This window comes from Phoxinus phoxinus, assembly GCF_949152265.1.
Source record: "Phoxinus phoxinus genome assembly, chromosome: 3".
In the NCBI taxonomy this organism is placed as follows: Eukaryota; Metazoa; Chordata; class Actinopteri; order Cypriniformes; family Leuciscidae; genus Phoxinus; species Phoxinus phoxinus.
In genome coordinates, this window is record NC_136878.1 from 14,355,796 (window position 1) to 14,371,620 (window position 15,825).

Consider the following 15,825-nt stretch of genomic DNA (forward strand, 5'->3'; position numbering starts at 1 on the left):
GCATAAGAGGCGCTGAGAACCGCGCGCTTTTACTGCGCGCACCTGCGTGCTCAAAAGCGCAGGACAATGAGGCTCCGAAACGGCCAATTACGGGCCGGACAGCCACTCACTTTCTCTCCTGGAAAAAGCGGGTAAAGTATGGAGAGAAAAAAACGAGAGAAAGGGAGGGATATTCTTCCGACCTCTGTGTTTTGATCCTCCTAACTTTTATCAGTTTTAATGTCCACTTTCTTCTCGGGGTTAGGTGACGGAGGTCAGATGTCCCCTCAGCACTCGCCAAAATTAAGACCACGTCCCTCCCAAAATCAGTGTCTTCTGCACTCATTGTTCTCTTTTCTTGCTTAATTTGGTGCGCTTTAGCTAATTATAATATAAGTCATATCGACTTAAATGCGTTAATGTCGGGACCATAAGCCCGCTATCGTATTAACGATGAATTAAACGAGTCTGGTCGCATTTAAATGGGCAGCCTTTTAAAGTGGGTCCATATGAGTTTTGATTAATCATTGGAAAATGCTCGTTTCAGTAATTTCGCAATAAAGGCCGATGTGTTTGGGCTGGGCTGTCTTGCACTTATCACATTATCGTCTAATGCGTGAAAGTGTGTAGGTTGTGGCGCCATAGGAGAGCAACACCTGCCATGTTATCATTAAACAAACGCGAGGCTTACTTTCTTTCCAGCATTTAGTACTTATGAACGTCACAATCTTGTGTTTGAATTGAATTTGTAAAATGTGTGCAAGTGGAAAAGAACAGGTTGAAATGCTAAAGTGCCATGTTTTAACTAACTTGCAGCTTCAGCCCTGGACTTTTCTGGGGCCTGTTGCATCAAATCTGTTAAGTTTAGAAAATCCTTATAGCCTAATCATTTTGAGAAAAGTTATTTCCAAAGGTTTTTATATCTCAAGATGTTTGTTGCAACAAACATTCTATCAAAAGTATTGTTTTACAGTACAGTTTACATGAGCATGACATTATTGTGCACTTCATTAAGACAAATAGCCGGGTGTTCTTATTTGAATATAATGAGAACAAAGAAAGACAAGTGTACAAAAATAATAAAATACTTTATTAATTTTTTTTGTTGTTTTTCTATCAAGGTTGTCAAGTCACATACAAGATTATTAACCCTTACTATAAGGGCTTAAAAAAACATTTCACAATACATTCTTAGTCAAACAGTCTTTTAACAAGCTCATAAAGGTTTCGTTTTTTTAATGAACATTATTCAAAACGTTTTGACTCCCTTTTATACACACAACACTTCTATTCACAAAGTTCTATTTCTCAAATGAGTTGAGAATTAATTGTTCTTTTTTTAATAGAAAATACAGTCAAATCCCTCTAAGCAGGATCTCTATTTCATTTTCACTTTTTAATGCAACAAAAATCTGTCGAAGCTCTGGGCATAAATGTATCTACACTAACAAAAATGTCTAAACCGTTGTGCATTTCATATTTTTGCATTACCTAAACAATGAAGAGCAGCACAATGTTACAAAGTCTTGTGGTATGAAAGCTTAAAAGTAAAACTCGGGAGATTCATTTTGAGGTGTTTAGATCATCAAGACAAGCAGCGACTGAGGGAATGTGTGCTCAGTTCCCTTCTTTCCCTATTTAGCAATTACAGCCATGCCTTTAAAGTCAGTAGTCAGTGACATATTATACTAGCTGGTTTACTATGCAAATAATAAGCAGTAATCAACCAGTCAGCTGATTGATTAAAAACAACGGCCAGTCGATTACAGAAAAAAAATGTGCCGTGTTAATAAGCAATTCCATCAACAGTGCACCAGGCCTCAATGACATAATCATCGAACGCTATGCAGAAAACAGACATGGACCTTAAAAAAAAACGTGATAGAAAGGGGCGACACACACTCCACACAATATTCTGAGGCACTTCAACAAGGCCAGAAGTCCAGCTGCCTTGGGATATCCAGTTCGACCATGTGTCCACACACCCTCATCCTTTTTTACATATCAAGTTAATGTTCACGCATCTACAACCGACACTGCTGGCCCTCCATGCAGAGCTGAAACAGGAAGGTAATGACAGTTTCCTGATCAGATGTGAGTGAGAGGTGCTGTACCGGTGAGGTAATGCTGTTGGATATTGGAATAGCCTCTCTGTGCTCCACTGTCTGTGGTGTCTCCACCAGGGATATACATGCTAATCATGTCCCTCAGGTCTCCTTGTAAAGGACCCCTCTGATGGCTGTGGGCTCCGGTGGGAGAGTGAGACACCTGGTCCGGTTTCACCATGGACATGACCGGGCTGGGCTGCTGTGGAGTGCTGCTGTAAGACATGGGGCTGGAGAGAAATCAAAGAGAAAGTGTTAAAGACTACACACATATTTGATTTAGTGAGCATGTTATTGAAGTGCACACATAAACACCTGTAGGAATCATTATTAACTTACGTGTAGGAGTTGGCACTATTCATGTAAGACTGTGCTGTGGCCATGGCGGATGGATACTGCAGGGCGGACAGATCATAGCGGTGAAGCTGCTGACTGTAACCCAGGGCGTCCGTCTGCATGCCAGCATAGCCACCTGTGTGACCCCAGCCATAGCTGTCCATCCGCGGGCTTCCACCTGACCCCTGAGCCGCGGCTGCCGCCAGTAAGTTACCGGCTGATAGGGGATACTTAGCAGCCGGGTTGTCCTTCTTCAACACGGGTTTCGTTTTACGGCGGGGTTTGTATTTATAATCTGGGTATTCCTTCATGTGCAGTGCGCGAAGCCGCTTGGCCTCGTCGATAAACGGCCGTTTCTCCGCGTCCGTCAGCAGCTTCCACTCGGCGCCCAGGCGCTTGCTGATCTCAGAGTTGTGCATTTTGGGGTTCTCCTGTGCCATTTTGCGCCTCTGGCCCCGAGACCAGACCATAAACGCGTTCATTGGCCTCTTAACTTTGTCCATAGGATCGACACCCTGTTGTTGTTGGCTGTTGACAGTCGGTTTGCCGGTTCCGTGAGTCACTCCACCGTTCAGCTGGGTCATTCCCTGCGCGCTCTGGTGCGTCGGTGCCACGGCGGACTTCATGTCGTGTTCCAGCATGCTGTACATGACTGACCACTGAGTTTAGTGGTGATACTCAAGTATCACCGTAAACTGCTAAATTACTTTAAATCAAATCAAACGACTTTCAATGTCCGCGAAGCTAAACGTTTAAGCGCCTATTTCATGGACAAGTAGCCTAAGTCCAAAAGACGAGAGCGAACTGACTGTAACTATAGCGATAAGTGTTTGTAAACGGATAAAGACAATCAACAAATTCTGAAGTGACGTTAGTTTGTCTTAAAAGTGAAACAGGTCCGAGCTGAACTCACTGTGCGTCCTGCCTGCGACTCTTTCAGTGCTTGAGTGATAATAGAATTTCATCACTGTCCGCCTCCAGCTGCTTTCTTTCTCTCCACATTAGCATCACTAAAGAAGGGGTGCGGTGAATGTAGAGAGGCCAAGAGCAGGAGGAGGATTCCGTTTTGGGGAGAAGAGTTTCTGTCTTCACCTGCAACACTTTAAACTGATTTTACAATACAACACTTTGTGGCCATCTTTGTTATTTCTCGTCAAAATCATTAGACGTCAATAACATTTAGTTCATTAAAGTTGAATTTATTTATCCACACTTTTTATGAACTATTTATCTATCTATCCACAGTTTCAAGGAATACCATTTTGTGTCTTGTTTTTAATTTCTGACCAAAACAACATAATCTATTATAGCCTACTATATTTTACACTTGTTACCTGTTGAAAAGACAACTTTTGGACAGTCATTTTTATTTGGGTCATTGTACAAATTTTTTTCCTTTTCTATTTTAATAGGCATTTCTTTTAAAGGAAATGTTTTATATAGGTTATATTATGTTATATAAATGTTGCATTGTGCCATATAAGGCTACATTTTATTATTTCAATATAGGTTGGATTATAAAGCTTATTTAAAAGTAAATAAAAAAGTAAGGGACTTAGTTAATAGCCAAGCTGTGTTCAAGGTCACAACACTACACTGTCTTATTCGTTCCCAGTAAATATCCAGTTCTCCATAATTAGTTGTTTACTGTAATATCATAGTAACACTGTGTTGCTTAAGATTATCCCCTAGTGACAAAATATAAAAAAAGTGATTGAAAAAGTACAGACATACTTGTCTTTGAAAAGAAAGAATATTGTCATGACAAAGTTTTTTATTTGTGGAATTGTATATCTAATGTCTTCTAATAAGGGGAGTTATGATGGTAACAGGGTTGAGTCATAACGTAAGGACACAATAGTGTGTATATATATAATGTATATCACATCGTTCTAACTCTCTGTTTATATGATGCGTTAAATCCTTAGTGATAATATTTACAAATATACCAATTATAATTATAGAGATTTCTTTAAAAGTTTGTAGCAATTGGACACTGCTTTTGTTGGTGTATAAAATTGGATTCATGACTTTTGTTTTAGATGTTACCACATGAAGTACATTTTCAGGTTTGTGATAAATAAAAGTTTTTTATTGGCATCGACATCCATGGAACCGTTTCAATGCAAAAAAAAAAGGTTCTTTATAGGGGGAAAGGGTTCTTTAGATTATTAAAATGTTCTTCACACTAAGACAAAATGGCTATTATAAGAACTGATTTACTTTTTGTGGGAACCAAAGGTAGTTCATCTATGACATCACTTTTGGAAACTTTTATTTTTATTGTTGAAAAACTTTACTGATATTTATTGTCATTCTCTTTTAGCCATCTTCCCTGATACTCGGATGTCTTCTACCCCAGTGAGTCGTCTTCTCTAATGACCGCAGGTGTGAGTAGTTACTCCTTATCACCCAGCCATCCATACACATTAGTTTCTATAGGCATCACTTCACACTTCTATTGTGAGCCCTGCATCCCCAAACACTACGACTACGACTGACCATCAGTAAGAAGTGTGACAATGAACTCCCCCCCTCTGAGTTTAGCTTGTACTAACACATCATCTGAATGGTTGCTATAAGGCCTACCAAAAAAGCTGTTATAAAAATGACTTCATTAGGGTCATTTTAACAACTTACAAAAGTTACTAGTTTACTTTTAAAGCAATAGTCGGCATTACATTTTCATGAGTGAACAAACTCATCCGATCCTCAGCATTCCAAGAAGAGGATAAGGAGGAGTTGCTGTACTCCATTCTCTTCTCCTTTGTTCTAGTTTCTCCCGTTTAATCATTGACAACAAATCTAATGGGGACCGAAAGTGATTCTGCTAATGGAGCCTGAACGTAAAATATAAGTTTGCAAAATTAATTTGTTCTGTTTATATAAATAAGTGCCATTGTAAAAGCTATTTTAAAAGAACGCGATGGTGCAAAGCTAAGTAGTAGGGCATGAATCGTGTTGATGTCAACCAGCAGTAGATATGCATTGTCTCTGTGTTAGACAGTGGGTTGTAAAACCAGAATCTCTTATTGGATTAGTATGTTTTCTCTGGCTTTGTGACAGTTTGAATGACTGAAACCTATGGCCCATTTTGACACGATGGAAGTCCATAGAAGAGCAACAGGTGGTATTACCTCAAACCAAAGCAGAAATGTAAAAAAATCACATGCGCGACACGTGAGCTGCCGTTTTCTACTGGCTCACGGCCTGACGCTGCAAAACCCCACTGTACGGCGTCAATATTGACTCGAGCCATTGTTGCAGGTCATTGTCACACACTTATTATACAATTAACCTTACTTTATGTGGAGGCTGAATATGGAGTGTGCCGGAGCTATTGTGCATGAGTCATTCTCATGTATGGGATCAGTCTCATTATAAGCAAGAGCAGGAGAATAAAGAGAGGAAACACATTGATGTCTCCTGGTGTTGTGTCGACAATCAAATCAAAATTTAAGTGGGGGCCTCGCAAGAGAGCCGGAGAGTCCAGAGAAAGCCTGAAAGAAGCCAAACATCATACATGCGAGAGACGCAGAGATCCAGAATGACAGATTGGATGGTCTGAGATAAAAGAGAGAGGAAAAAATGAAGTAGGGAGGGAGAGGGGGGGTTCGAGAGAAAAGAAAGAGCGATGGACAGAGGGAGGGGAGGAGGACGGTGGTGGAAGAAAAGCTAGAGAGACAGCAAGGGGGAAAAAAAGGGGGTCGAGAATAAAGAAGAAAGTAAGAGGGAGAGAGAGCAGAGGAGCTGGGGGGTTGGTTAGTCGCTGGAGAAAGTTCTTAAGCTTTTTCAATGACAAGCAGATTGAAAGCCCCTCTATTCAGCCGCTCTCCGGCTTCTGTTCTCATGTAAATGGAGTCTGCGGCCTTCCCTCCATCCATCACACTGCCCGGTAGTCCAGCCAGGCCTTTACGAGCCTCCCACTTGCAAAATCACCATGCCCCACAAACACTATGGCCACGGAAGGGGGGTTGGGGAGGCAGAGAGGCCACCTACACTGTGCGAGAAACTGCAACACGGCCGTTGGGGATGGTAAGGTGCCACCGAATAGCGATGGGGACGAATGTGATGATGAAGAGGAGAGGAAAAGAAATTAATTGAAAAGTTCATGGATGATTTGAAAAGCAGTACAATTCCTAATCACTGCCAAACTTTTTGTTGATTTCCAACAAAACATCTCACAGATGCCTTCATGCATATTCATTTGCTACATTTCTGTTTAAAAGCAACATACGACACATTTTTTGACACTGACCAAATGTAAATGGTGGTTTACTTCAAATTAGCGGCGAGAACCTGTCTCAGATGATTGGATTTTTTTTACTGATCCTTATACTTTAAAACAACATAAGTTACAATTTCTCCATTTTTGGAGACTGCAGTCATGTGTTGTTGTTGCTTACTAAAGTTTCTCTTCTGTGTGAAGCCTCCCTCCAGTGTTGAACACCGGCATTACAGTATCTCACAACTCATTTTTTTGTGTACACCTATTAGTTAGGTAAAATATATGAACAATTTTGGGGGAAATTGTTGACATGCAATAAAAGATAAAAAAAGATGAGCGTTAAAATGAACTTCTATTAATGTTCTTTAAATTGGATAGAATACCTGATAATGAAAAAAGGGAGTGGGTTAAAACAACTGTAAATAATGTTTAATTTGTACAGATTCCAATGTACAAGCATTACATTTGCTACCTCTATGTGAAATGAGTGATTTTAACAACTGGAACCTGCAAAAACAGCAAAGAACATAACCAAACTTGCAAACTGTTTAATAACAAGGAGAAAAAGGAGAGTTTGACGAGTTATGCTGTAGCTTTATTGAAACTTACCCCCCTCCTCCGAAGAACAAAATACACTTACAAAATAACTTAAAATGTAGAAAAAAAATTCAATAATCCAATAATGTTGAAATATTTTTTTTTCTCCATCAAATTTTTTTTGTACCACCTTCAGTCAAAATTAATCCGAGTAAGGACTTCCAAATATATAAATCCAGGAAGCCCACAATACTCAGACATCTAGTATCATATACTGTTCAAGGGTGATTACATAGCTCTGGCACAGTTTTACAGCAAACAGTACAGCAAGCAAGTGCAGTAACTACTTGGGATCTTACAGTCCCAGTAGCTGAATCCGAAAGAAATGTATCAAATCTTACTGATGCTTTTCATGTTGGTTTAAAAGGAAGCACACTTTTACCACATGGCCCATTACTAAATTAGTAACATGTGCTTTAAAAAAAACATCAATGCACGTCAATGATGATTCCCAGCTTAAAAAAGAAAAGAAAAGAAAAAAGATCAGGATGACTAATTGAAAGCAGAGTGACAGAACATGCTGCTCTTCTCCATAAGAGAAGATGGCTGAGCCCATATTTTTCAATGTTTATTATGAGAGTTGATGGAGATAAATAGATGTATATTCAGCATCTGAGATTTATAAAATTTTGGGCAAAATAAAATGACTAATTTGCAAATGTGGAAAAGCAGGGAGTTGCACGTCCCCTACTCCATTTAGAAGTGCTTAAACTTGAAAAAGCGAGAGTGATTGTGGGGATAGAGAGAGGGGGGATGTATCTAGATCAGGTCAAATAAATCTCTAGATCAAGTCAGCCACATTCATGGGCATCTCTTCTACGGTAGTGTTGTAGAAGGTCTCGATGTCCCGCAGAGTACGCTTGTCATCCTCTGTCACCATGTTGATAGCCACACCTTTCCTGCCAAAACGGCCACCTCTACCAATCCTGAGGGTATCACAAAAAAACAAGATGGTTATAATTATAAAATGGCAGTGGAAACAGTCCATCAGCTTAAGTCAAATTCAACGTTACAATCAAGAGAAAAAACCCCCACAAACCTATGAATGTAATTCTCACGGTTGGTTGGCAAGTCATAGTTGATCACCAAAGACACCTGCTGGACATCAATACCCCTGGCCTATGAATGAGAAAGACATGCAAGAAAATTAAAGTTAACTCAAGCATACAAAAGTATATTACTTTTTATTTTCATTGTTCTTCATTTATATATATATATATATTAGTTTTGTGTGTGTGGTTTGATAAAGCTATGGGGAAGGACTGAATGACCCATCCATAGCAGAACACACTATTTTTATACCAGATACTATTATTACTCCAAAGCACTAGAGGGTGCAATGGGGTCAGGGAAGTCTGGTGACCTCATCTGCTAACTGAACTATTTTTGAAAGGAATCCATTCCATTATGAGAACAAATGAAGCAAGATCAATGCATTGATGTGTTTGCTAACCAGCAGATCGGTGGTAATAAGGACACGGCTAGAACCAGAGCGAAACTCCCTCATAATCAGGTCTCGGTCCTTCTGCTCCATGTCTCCATGCTGCCAAAGAAAACACACAATGCCTTTAACTACAAACCAAACATTTACATTTAGTTTATTAATGCATTCATTATGCTTGCAAAGAAAGAACATTCTGTATATGAGAAACTATCAGACCATCTGTGTACAGAATGAATGCTAAAATGTTTAAAAATAATTGTAATACTACTACTATTAATCGTACCATAAAGCTTAATTTCTAACCTTAATGCTAATTTAAATTACAGGTCAACTTAGCAATTACATGTGAGCATCTTTTACAAAGATATTCTGTCCCTGCACAAGATAAGACTGAGTTGGCCTGATGTAAAGATAATATAATTAAATATACAAGATTCACCCCTCATGGAAGAAAATACAATTGTTGAAAGTTCAACAATTGTATACAATTGTTGAAAGCTCACGCTCTGCTAGAATTGTCTGTTATACATACTGAAAGCTACACACTTAGATCTAGGTAGTGGCGGATCTGTTAAGGCACATCAAGAACAATAACTATAATAACTGTATTAGCGTCCAGAGTTTGCAATAACGTTATGTTTATTCTAATCGCACAATACAGTTGTGTTCTGTGAACAATTGCAGCTCACACTCTAAAGTAGGAATGATTTTAATTGGCTGACGTTTTTTATATTAAAAATAGATAACAAAAATGCCCTAAAAGTGATTCAACAATATTGTTGCTCTTTATAGTTGTGGTGTGGCACTTTCAGTATTTACCAGAGCTGAGACAGTAAAATCCCTGGCATGCATCTTCTCCGTGAGCCAGTCTACTTTTCGGCGTGTGTTAATGAAGATCACGGCCTGAGTGATGGTCAGAGTCTCGTAGAGATCACACAGGGTATCAAGCTTCCATTCCTGACAAAAAACACATACACAACAAAACATGGTGAGAAACAGAAACTGGTCAAAATCAATGCATAAAGACACAAAACATCCTTTTAAAAAAGCCCATATCAATGGTGTGTTCATGTATTTCTGCCGTTGTTGCTTTGCATAAAAGTGACCCAAGATCTGTACCTCTTTTTCAACGTTGATGTAGAACTGACGAATACCCTCAAGGGTGAGCTCCTCTTTCTTCACCAGGATGCGCACTGGTTCTCGCATAAACTTGGTAGTGACATCCAGCACCTCGGCGGGCATGGTGGCTGACAGCAGCACCACCTAGAGGACAGATGGCAGATCGACATGATTGATCACATTTATAAACAAACATGTATGACCTTTAAAGCTAGGTCTTCTAAAAAGGTGTTGTTACCAGTCGTAATGAAATAGTGGTGGGAAACAGAGCTGACTGAACAAGCAGCAAAACATTCCAGAATTCAATGCTATTTGTGTTTGTTCTCAACCTGTTGCCGTAACTGCATTATGCTTTGGCAAAAGCATATTTTCATATACACTAATGCAATAACACAAGGAAATATTCAACCTGGTAACAGCACATACAGGATACATGGTCGATTTCATATCCTAACCTGTGTGCTGGTATTGAGTTTCTGGAAAATCTCGTAGATCTGGTCCTTGAAACCACGACTCAGCATCTCATCTGCTTCATCCAGCACAAACATTTTAATGTACTTAGAAGCTAGAAGAGAAGTAAACACAAAAGAAAGTGTAAATAATAATATTATGCAATAAAATAGAAATGTATAAAATACAAAATATTCAGCAATAGATCTCACAGTACTCAGTACTCACAGAGGAATTTTCGATTGAGCATGTCGTAGACACGACCTGGGGTTCCTACTACAATATGCGGGGCCTCTGCCTGCAGCTTTTGGACCTCATTGCGCACGTTGGTCCCACCAATACAGGCGTGGCATGTTGCACCCATGTAGTCTCCAAGAGCCAGAATCACTTTCTGGATCTGTAAAGACAGAGAACATCAAGTGTGAAGTAACCTGGAGCAAAACATTTGCCTGTACTTGGGTAGATGAGTTGTGGACAGAAGCACATTTGCCATCACATGTAAGTGGCGATTTTAAAGGCGGAGTTGAAAATACAGATTTATCAATTTTAATACATTTTAATTTTGAAGAACCAATATGGATTCTTAAATCCCAAGAATAGTAAAGTGCATACTGCTGATATTTATCATATCGCTCGGTTTTATCAACCAGGTAGAACAATTATTATAATATAATTATCCCGACCGCTAAAGATACATTCACAAATAACCTACATGATCTGTCTCAGTGTTCCCATAAACACAAATTAACTTGATGAAATGACTAGAAGTATGGGCACATCTCCTTTAGTACATTAGAAACTGTTGCACCCATCAGATTAAAAAAAGGTTAGAGAGAAAATTACTGCACCATGGTACAACAGTATTACTCAAGCCCTCAAGAGAGAAACTCGTAACCTAGAGCGCGAATGGAAAAACTCATTTAGAGGTCTTTAGAATCGCATAGAAAGACAGTGTGTCCCGCTATAAAAAGGATCTAATAGCTGCCAGGGCTGAGCATCTCCGCAAACACATAGAAAATAATCAAAACGATCCAAGGATTTTATTTAGTACAGTGGCTAGATTATCAAATAAACACACATCATATTTCATCACTGTGTTGTAGTAATGAATTCATGACTTTTTTTCACTGATAAAATAAAAAACAACCTAAATACAATGTACAACCTTTAACAGCGTTTTATGATTCAGCCTCAATTATTGTCCCTCAAGAACAATTGCAGTGCTTTACATCTATAGGACAGGAAAAGCTAAATAAATGTATCATTACATCTAAACCAACATGTTTAATAAATCCAATACCCACTAAACTACTGAAATAGTTGTTACCTGTAGCAGAAGAGCCTCTTAATATTATTAACTCCTCTCTAAGACCATTCAATCTGACAGATATTAAGCCTCTTATTAAGAAACCACAACTAGACTTTTTTAATTTTCCATTTATGTCCAAAATGCTAGAAAAAGTTATCCACTTAATTGTGCTCCTTCCTGCAAAAACAAAAAAGGATTCAGGCCCCATCATAGCACAGAAACTACGCTTGTTAAAATTACAAATGACTTGTTTTTAGCTTCTGACCAAAGCTGCATCTCAATACTAGTTTTGTTCGATCTTAATGCTAAATTTGCCACTATAGGTCATAAAATACTCTTAGATTGACTACAAAATTACTCCAGTATTCAGGGACAGGCATTAGGGTGGATTATATCATACGCATTTGACGGTTACCATTTTGATTATTTAAACAGAAATTATCCAAGTTAACGGCAGCAAATTATGGAGTGCTGCATGGATCTGTGTTAGGCCCTCTGCCATTTTCAATATACATGCTGCCACTTGGTATTAATATTATTAGAAAACATGGAATTAGTTTCCACTGTTATGCTGATGATACTCAGTTATACATTTCATCACGACCAGTATGACATCTCTAAATTATCCAAGTTGACAGTGTGTGTTAAAGATATAAAATATTGTATGACCAGTACTCTTCTATATTAAATTTGGATAAGACTGCATTATTTATTAGACCAAAAACCTGTACACAATCTCTCAGAATACAATTTGCTTCAAGTAGGATGTACGGTTACATCATCCTCTACAGTTTGAAGACCTGGGTGGCATATTAGACAGCGACTTGCCTTTCGATAATCATATTTCAAATGTTACAAAAACAGAGCCTCTCACCTCAGAAACATCACTATGGTGCTAACGTGTTATCGGTTTCTGATGTAGAACAGCTAGTTCATGCATTCATGACTTGATTAATGTAATCCATTACTAGGTGGTCCTGCATCCTCAAACAAGCAACAGTTAGTCCAAAATGCAGCTGCTAGAGTTCTAACCAGGTCAAAAAATATCATATAACCCATATTTTATCATCTCTACACTAGTTACCTATTAAGTTCTGTATCGGAAATATTGCTACTGACCTAATAAGGCTATAAGGTTTAGCTCCCTGTGTATTTAACCAATCTTTTATCGCCCTACAATCCATCACGCTCTTTAAGGTCACAAAACTATGGACTTTTGGTAGTACCTTGGATATCGAAGTCCACTAAAGGAGGAAGAGCGTTTTCACATTTGGCTCCTAAACTCTGGAGTAGCCTTCCTGATTATGTTTGAGGCTCAGATACTCTCCCAGTTTAAATATAGATTAAAGATGCATCTCTTTGGCCTAACATTCACATAACACACCTCATAACCTTGTACTCCAGTTATATCAGATGAAACGCACATGATTATCTTTTGCTTGAAATGTTATGAACAGCAGCTATGCTAATTATTTTCCATTTACTTTTCTGTCTCAGAAATGCCCATCCCGAGGTAACTAGAGAGTACGTCAGCTCCAGTTTGGATCCAGCCTCTTATGAAGACTTCAGATGCCCCAACACCTGTGAAGAGATGACGCCAACTCCTGCAAGGACTTCAGATGACGGCCACTCTGAATCAACATGCACCACTGCCAAATTTTCTATATATTGTAATCATTATGATCACAACTTGTAGTAATAACTGCTTTATGAATGCATGATGTTAGCTAACTGCACTCTAAATTGGAATGTAGAAATGTGCATTTTTCTGTAAAGCTGTTTTGCAACGATATGTATTGTGAAAAGCACTATACAAATAAATGTGAATTGAATTTCCCATAAAAAGTATCACGATTATGAACTTTTCCTAAAAATGCAATGTAACATGTTGCTTTTAAAGTTAACATTCCCCAATATTAACAAAATTATCATCTTTCTAGACAATTAACATGGATTCAGTTCATAAGTCCAACTAGATTTAAAAATAGTGCCCATTTCTGACAAAAAAAGTAATCAAACGAACTTTGTTTAGTTCAGCTGCACCGTTGACATTGTGGTTCTGCAGCAAGTGGAGCAAAAGCAGTGAACACAGAGACAGCGCTAACCTGCTGAGCCAGTTCACGGGTGGGTGCCAGGACCAAGGCCTGAGATCCTTTCAGCTCTACATCAATCTGCTGCAGGATGGAGATGGCAAAGGTGGCGGTCTTGCCTGTTCCTGACTGGGCCTGCGCAATGACATCATATCCTAGTGTGGAAACAAACAACAACAGGTCATAAAGTGGCCAAATAATGAGCTGTAATTGATAGTACAGGATGTCCTTCAAACATGCAATGATGGGTGATGGCAGTTATGCTACTGCATTGCTACTACCGAAGATGCCCCTCTAGATAAGAAAACAACCTTTAAATGACAATTATAAATGAACACTCCTGATGATTTTACATATTATGTGCCTGGAACAATAACAGAAGGTGAAAATAGAGTATTACAATTGTATTACATATTTAGAATATTCTTAAAGATACATTACCCTTGATGCAAGGGAGGATAGCCCTTTGCTGGATGGCAGAGGGCTTCTCAAAACCATAAGCATAGATTCCCCTGAGCAGAGTCTCACGCAGGTTCATGTCATCAAAGCTGTCCACGATCTCATGCCAGTTACTCTGCGGTTACGGGGGAAAAGCAATTAGATGAATATTAGGATACAAAAGACCACAGTGGAGCTAATCTTTACTTCTAACTATGAAAAGAATAAGAATGCTATTTGTCACTCAATGCATTATGCGTAAAGGTTGCAATTGTAAAAGAAAAGGAATCGCTGACCCCCACAATGAGAACAAGACAGTCAAAACAACTGACAGCACATTCAGTGCCAACCCACTTCCTAAAGCTGTGCCAAAAGACATGCAGGGATATATATATATATAATATTTAAATGTAAAAAAATAGTTATGAACTCACTTCAATGATTCCATCAGGCTCCATGCCCTCGGGGCCATTGTCTCTAGGTCTGCAAATAAATGTCACATTAGCACCATTCAGTTATTCATGGATGACAGATATACATGCATTGAGAGATCAATAAAGTATCTCTGTGTGTGTGTGTTATATATATATACACACATACATACACATACATATAATGCATGATTATATGTCAAACATTTAAGAACACAAAATTTATCCACATTTTAAAGCAGTCTAATATGGAGAATCACCACTACATTGAATTTCCATGTACAATTTAGAAAATATATTTAGCCAGAGAAAATCAGTTTGATCTATGTGCACATGAATGAATGGAGGAAAAACATGCTTCACTTCAGGGCCATAAATAGGAGGGTTATGTGTCGAGCAGTCAGTGCGAGCTAACCTAAATCGAGTAGACTAATTGAGGAATCGAGATGATCATTGACTGCATTAAATTAATATAACAACAACAACAACAACAACAACAACACGACATTCGCGATCTAAACCTTAATTTTGAGCTGCTGAACAGTAAAGATCGTTCTACGTCAACGTCAATATCCTCAAGCAGGCCTGGCTGCTAAGAGCTCATATGCTAACGCCAGTGGGTTTTTACAACTCGTTTGCGACATTCAAGATCACGAACCACAAGCTACTTCCAACAACATCTAGAAGCGGAATGCCTATAGCGACTGACAACACGAACGCATAAGATCTCCAATTTATAAACAAACATATTAAGATCGTTTAAATTCCAGCTGTCCTACCTCCCTTCATATTCTGCCGACATTATCACAAAGGGCGAGCACACCGCGAAAATGTTTTATATAGTTTAACACGGTTTTCTTACTAAAATTGTGATTGCAGCATTCGACCATCAGTCAGAATATGGTCCGCCCTTCGCATATTCTCATTGGCTAGTACAGACGTCACTCAACAATGGTAGCCGCCCTTTGGTGTCGGATACGGTTCGGGGGGGGCGGTCCATGACACGTCAGTTCTGCTCTCTCTTAAATGTAATTGGACTAAAGCTAAACCTTAAAATATCATTCGCTTGGCCTACTGTGACGCAGTTTTAGCCTAAATGTATTTAGCAGTGTTAAGTTGCATATAAAATATAATATAAAACAAAGGTCTTGAATTTATTAACGTCTTTATGATCTAAATTTCATAATAAGCAAAGGTTCGTAGGCTACACTTAATCCCCATAATCTAGATTTTGAGTTTAATCTTTCCGACCTTTAAATAACAACAATAATAACTAGGCTGATATTGTTTTTGTATATT

The 15,825-nt window shown here is 38.7% G+C and overlaps 2 protein-coding genes across 2 annotated transcripts; both read right to left on the bottom strand.

The window, feature by feature from the left end:
- Positions 1-1,049: 1,049 nt before the first annotated feature.
- sox19a (SRY-box transcription factor 19a) lies at positions 1,050-3,406 on the bottom strand. Its single transcript, XM_079608440.1, has 2 exons — positions 2,424-3,406; positions 1,050-2,314 (listed from the first exon to the last, which is right to left on the bottom strand). Exons 1-2 carry the CDS (start codon positions 3,068-3,070, stop codon positions 2,068-2,070), a joined length of 894 nt encoding a protein of 297 aa, XP_079464566.1. The 5' UTR covers positions 3,071-3,406; the 3' UTR covers positions 1,050-2,067.
- A 3,649-nt stretch (positions 3,407-7,055) lies between these two features.
- Positions 7,056-15,466, bottom strand: eif4a1b (eukaryotic translation initiation factor 4A1B). The gene is made up of 11 exons (XM_079608542.1): positions 15,306-15,466; positions 14,530-14,578; positions 14,099-14,231; positions 13,673-13,812; positions 10,487-10,655; positions 10,264-10,373; positions 9,809-9,952; positions 9,509-9,646; positions 8,699-8,788; positions 8,285-8,364; positions 7,056-8,171 (listed from the first exon to the last, which is right to left on the bottom strand). Exons 1-11 carry the CDS (start codon positions 15,326-15,328, stop codon positions 8,027-8,029), a joined length of 1,221 nt encoding a protein of 406 aa, XP_079464668.1. The 5' UTR covers positions 15,329-15,466; the 3' UTR covers positions 7,056-8,026.
- Between the last annotated feature and the right edge of the window lie 359 nt (positions 15,467-15,825).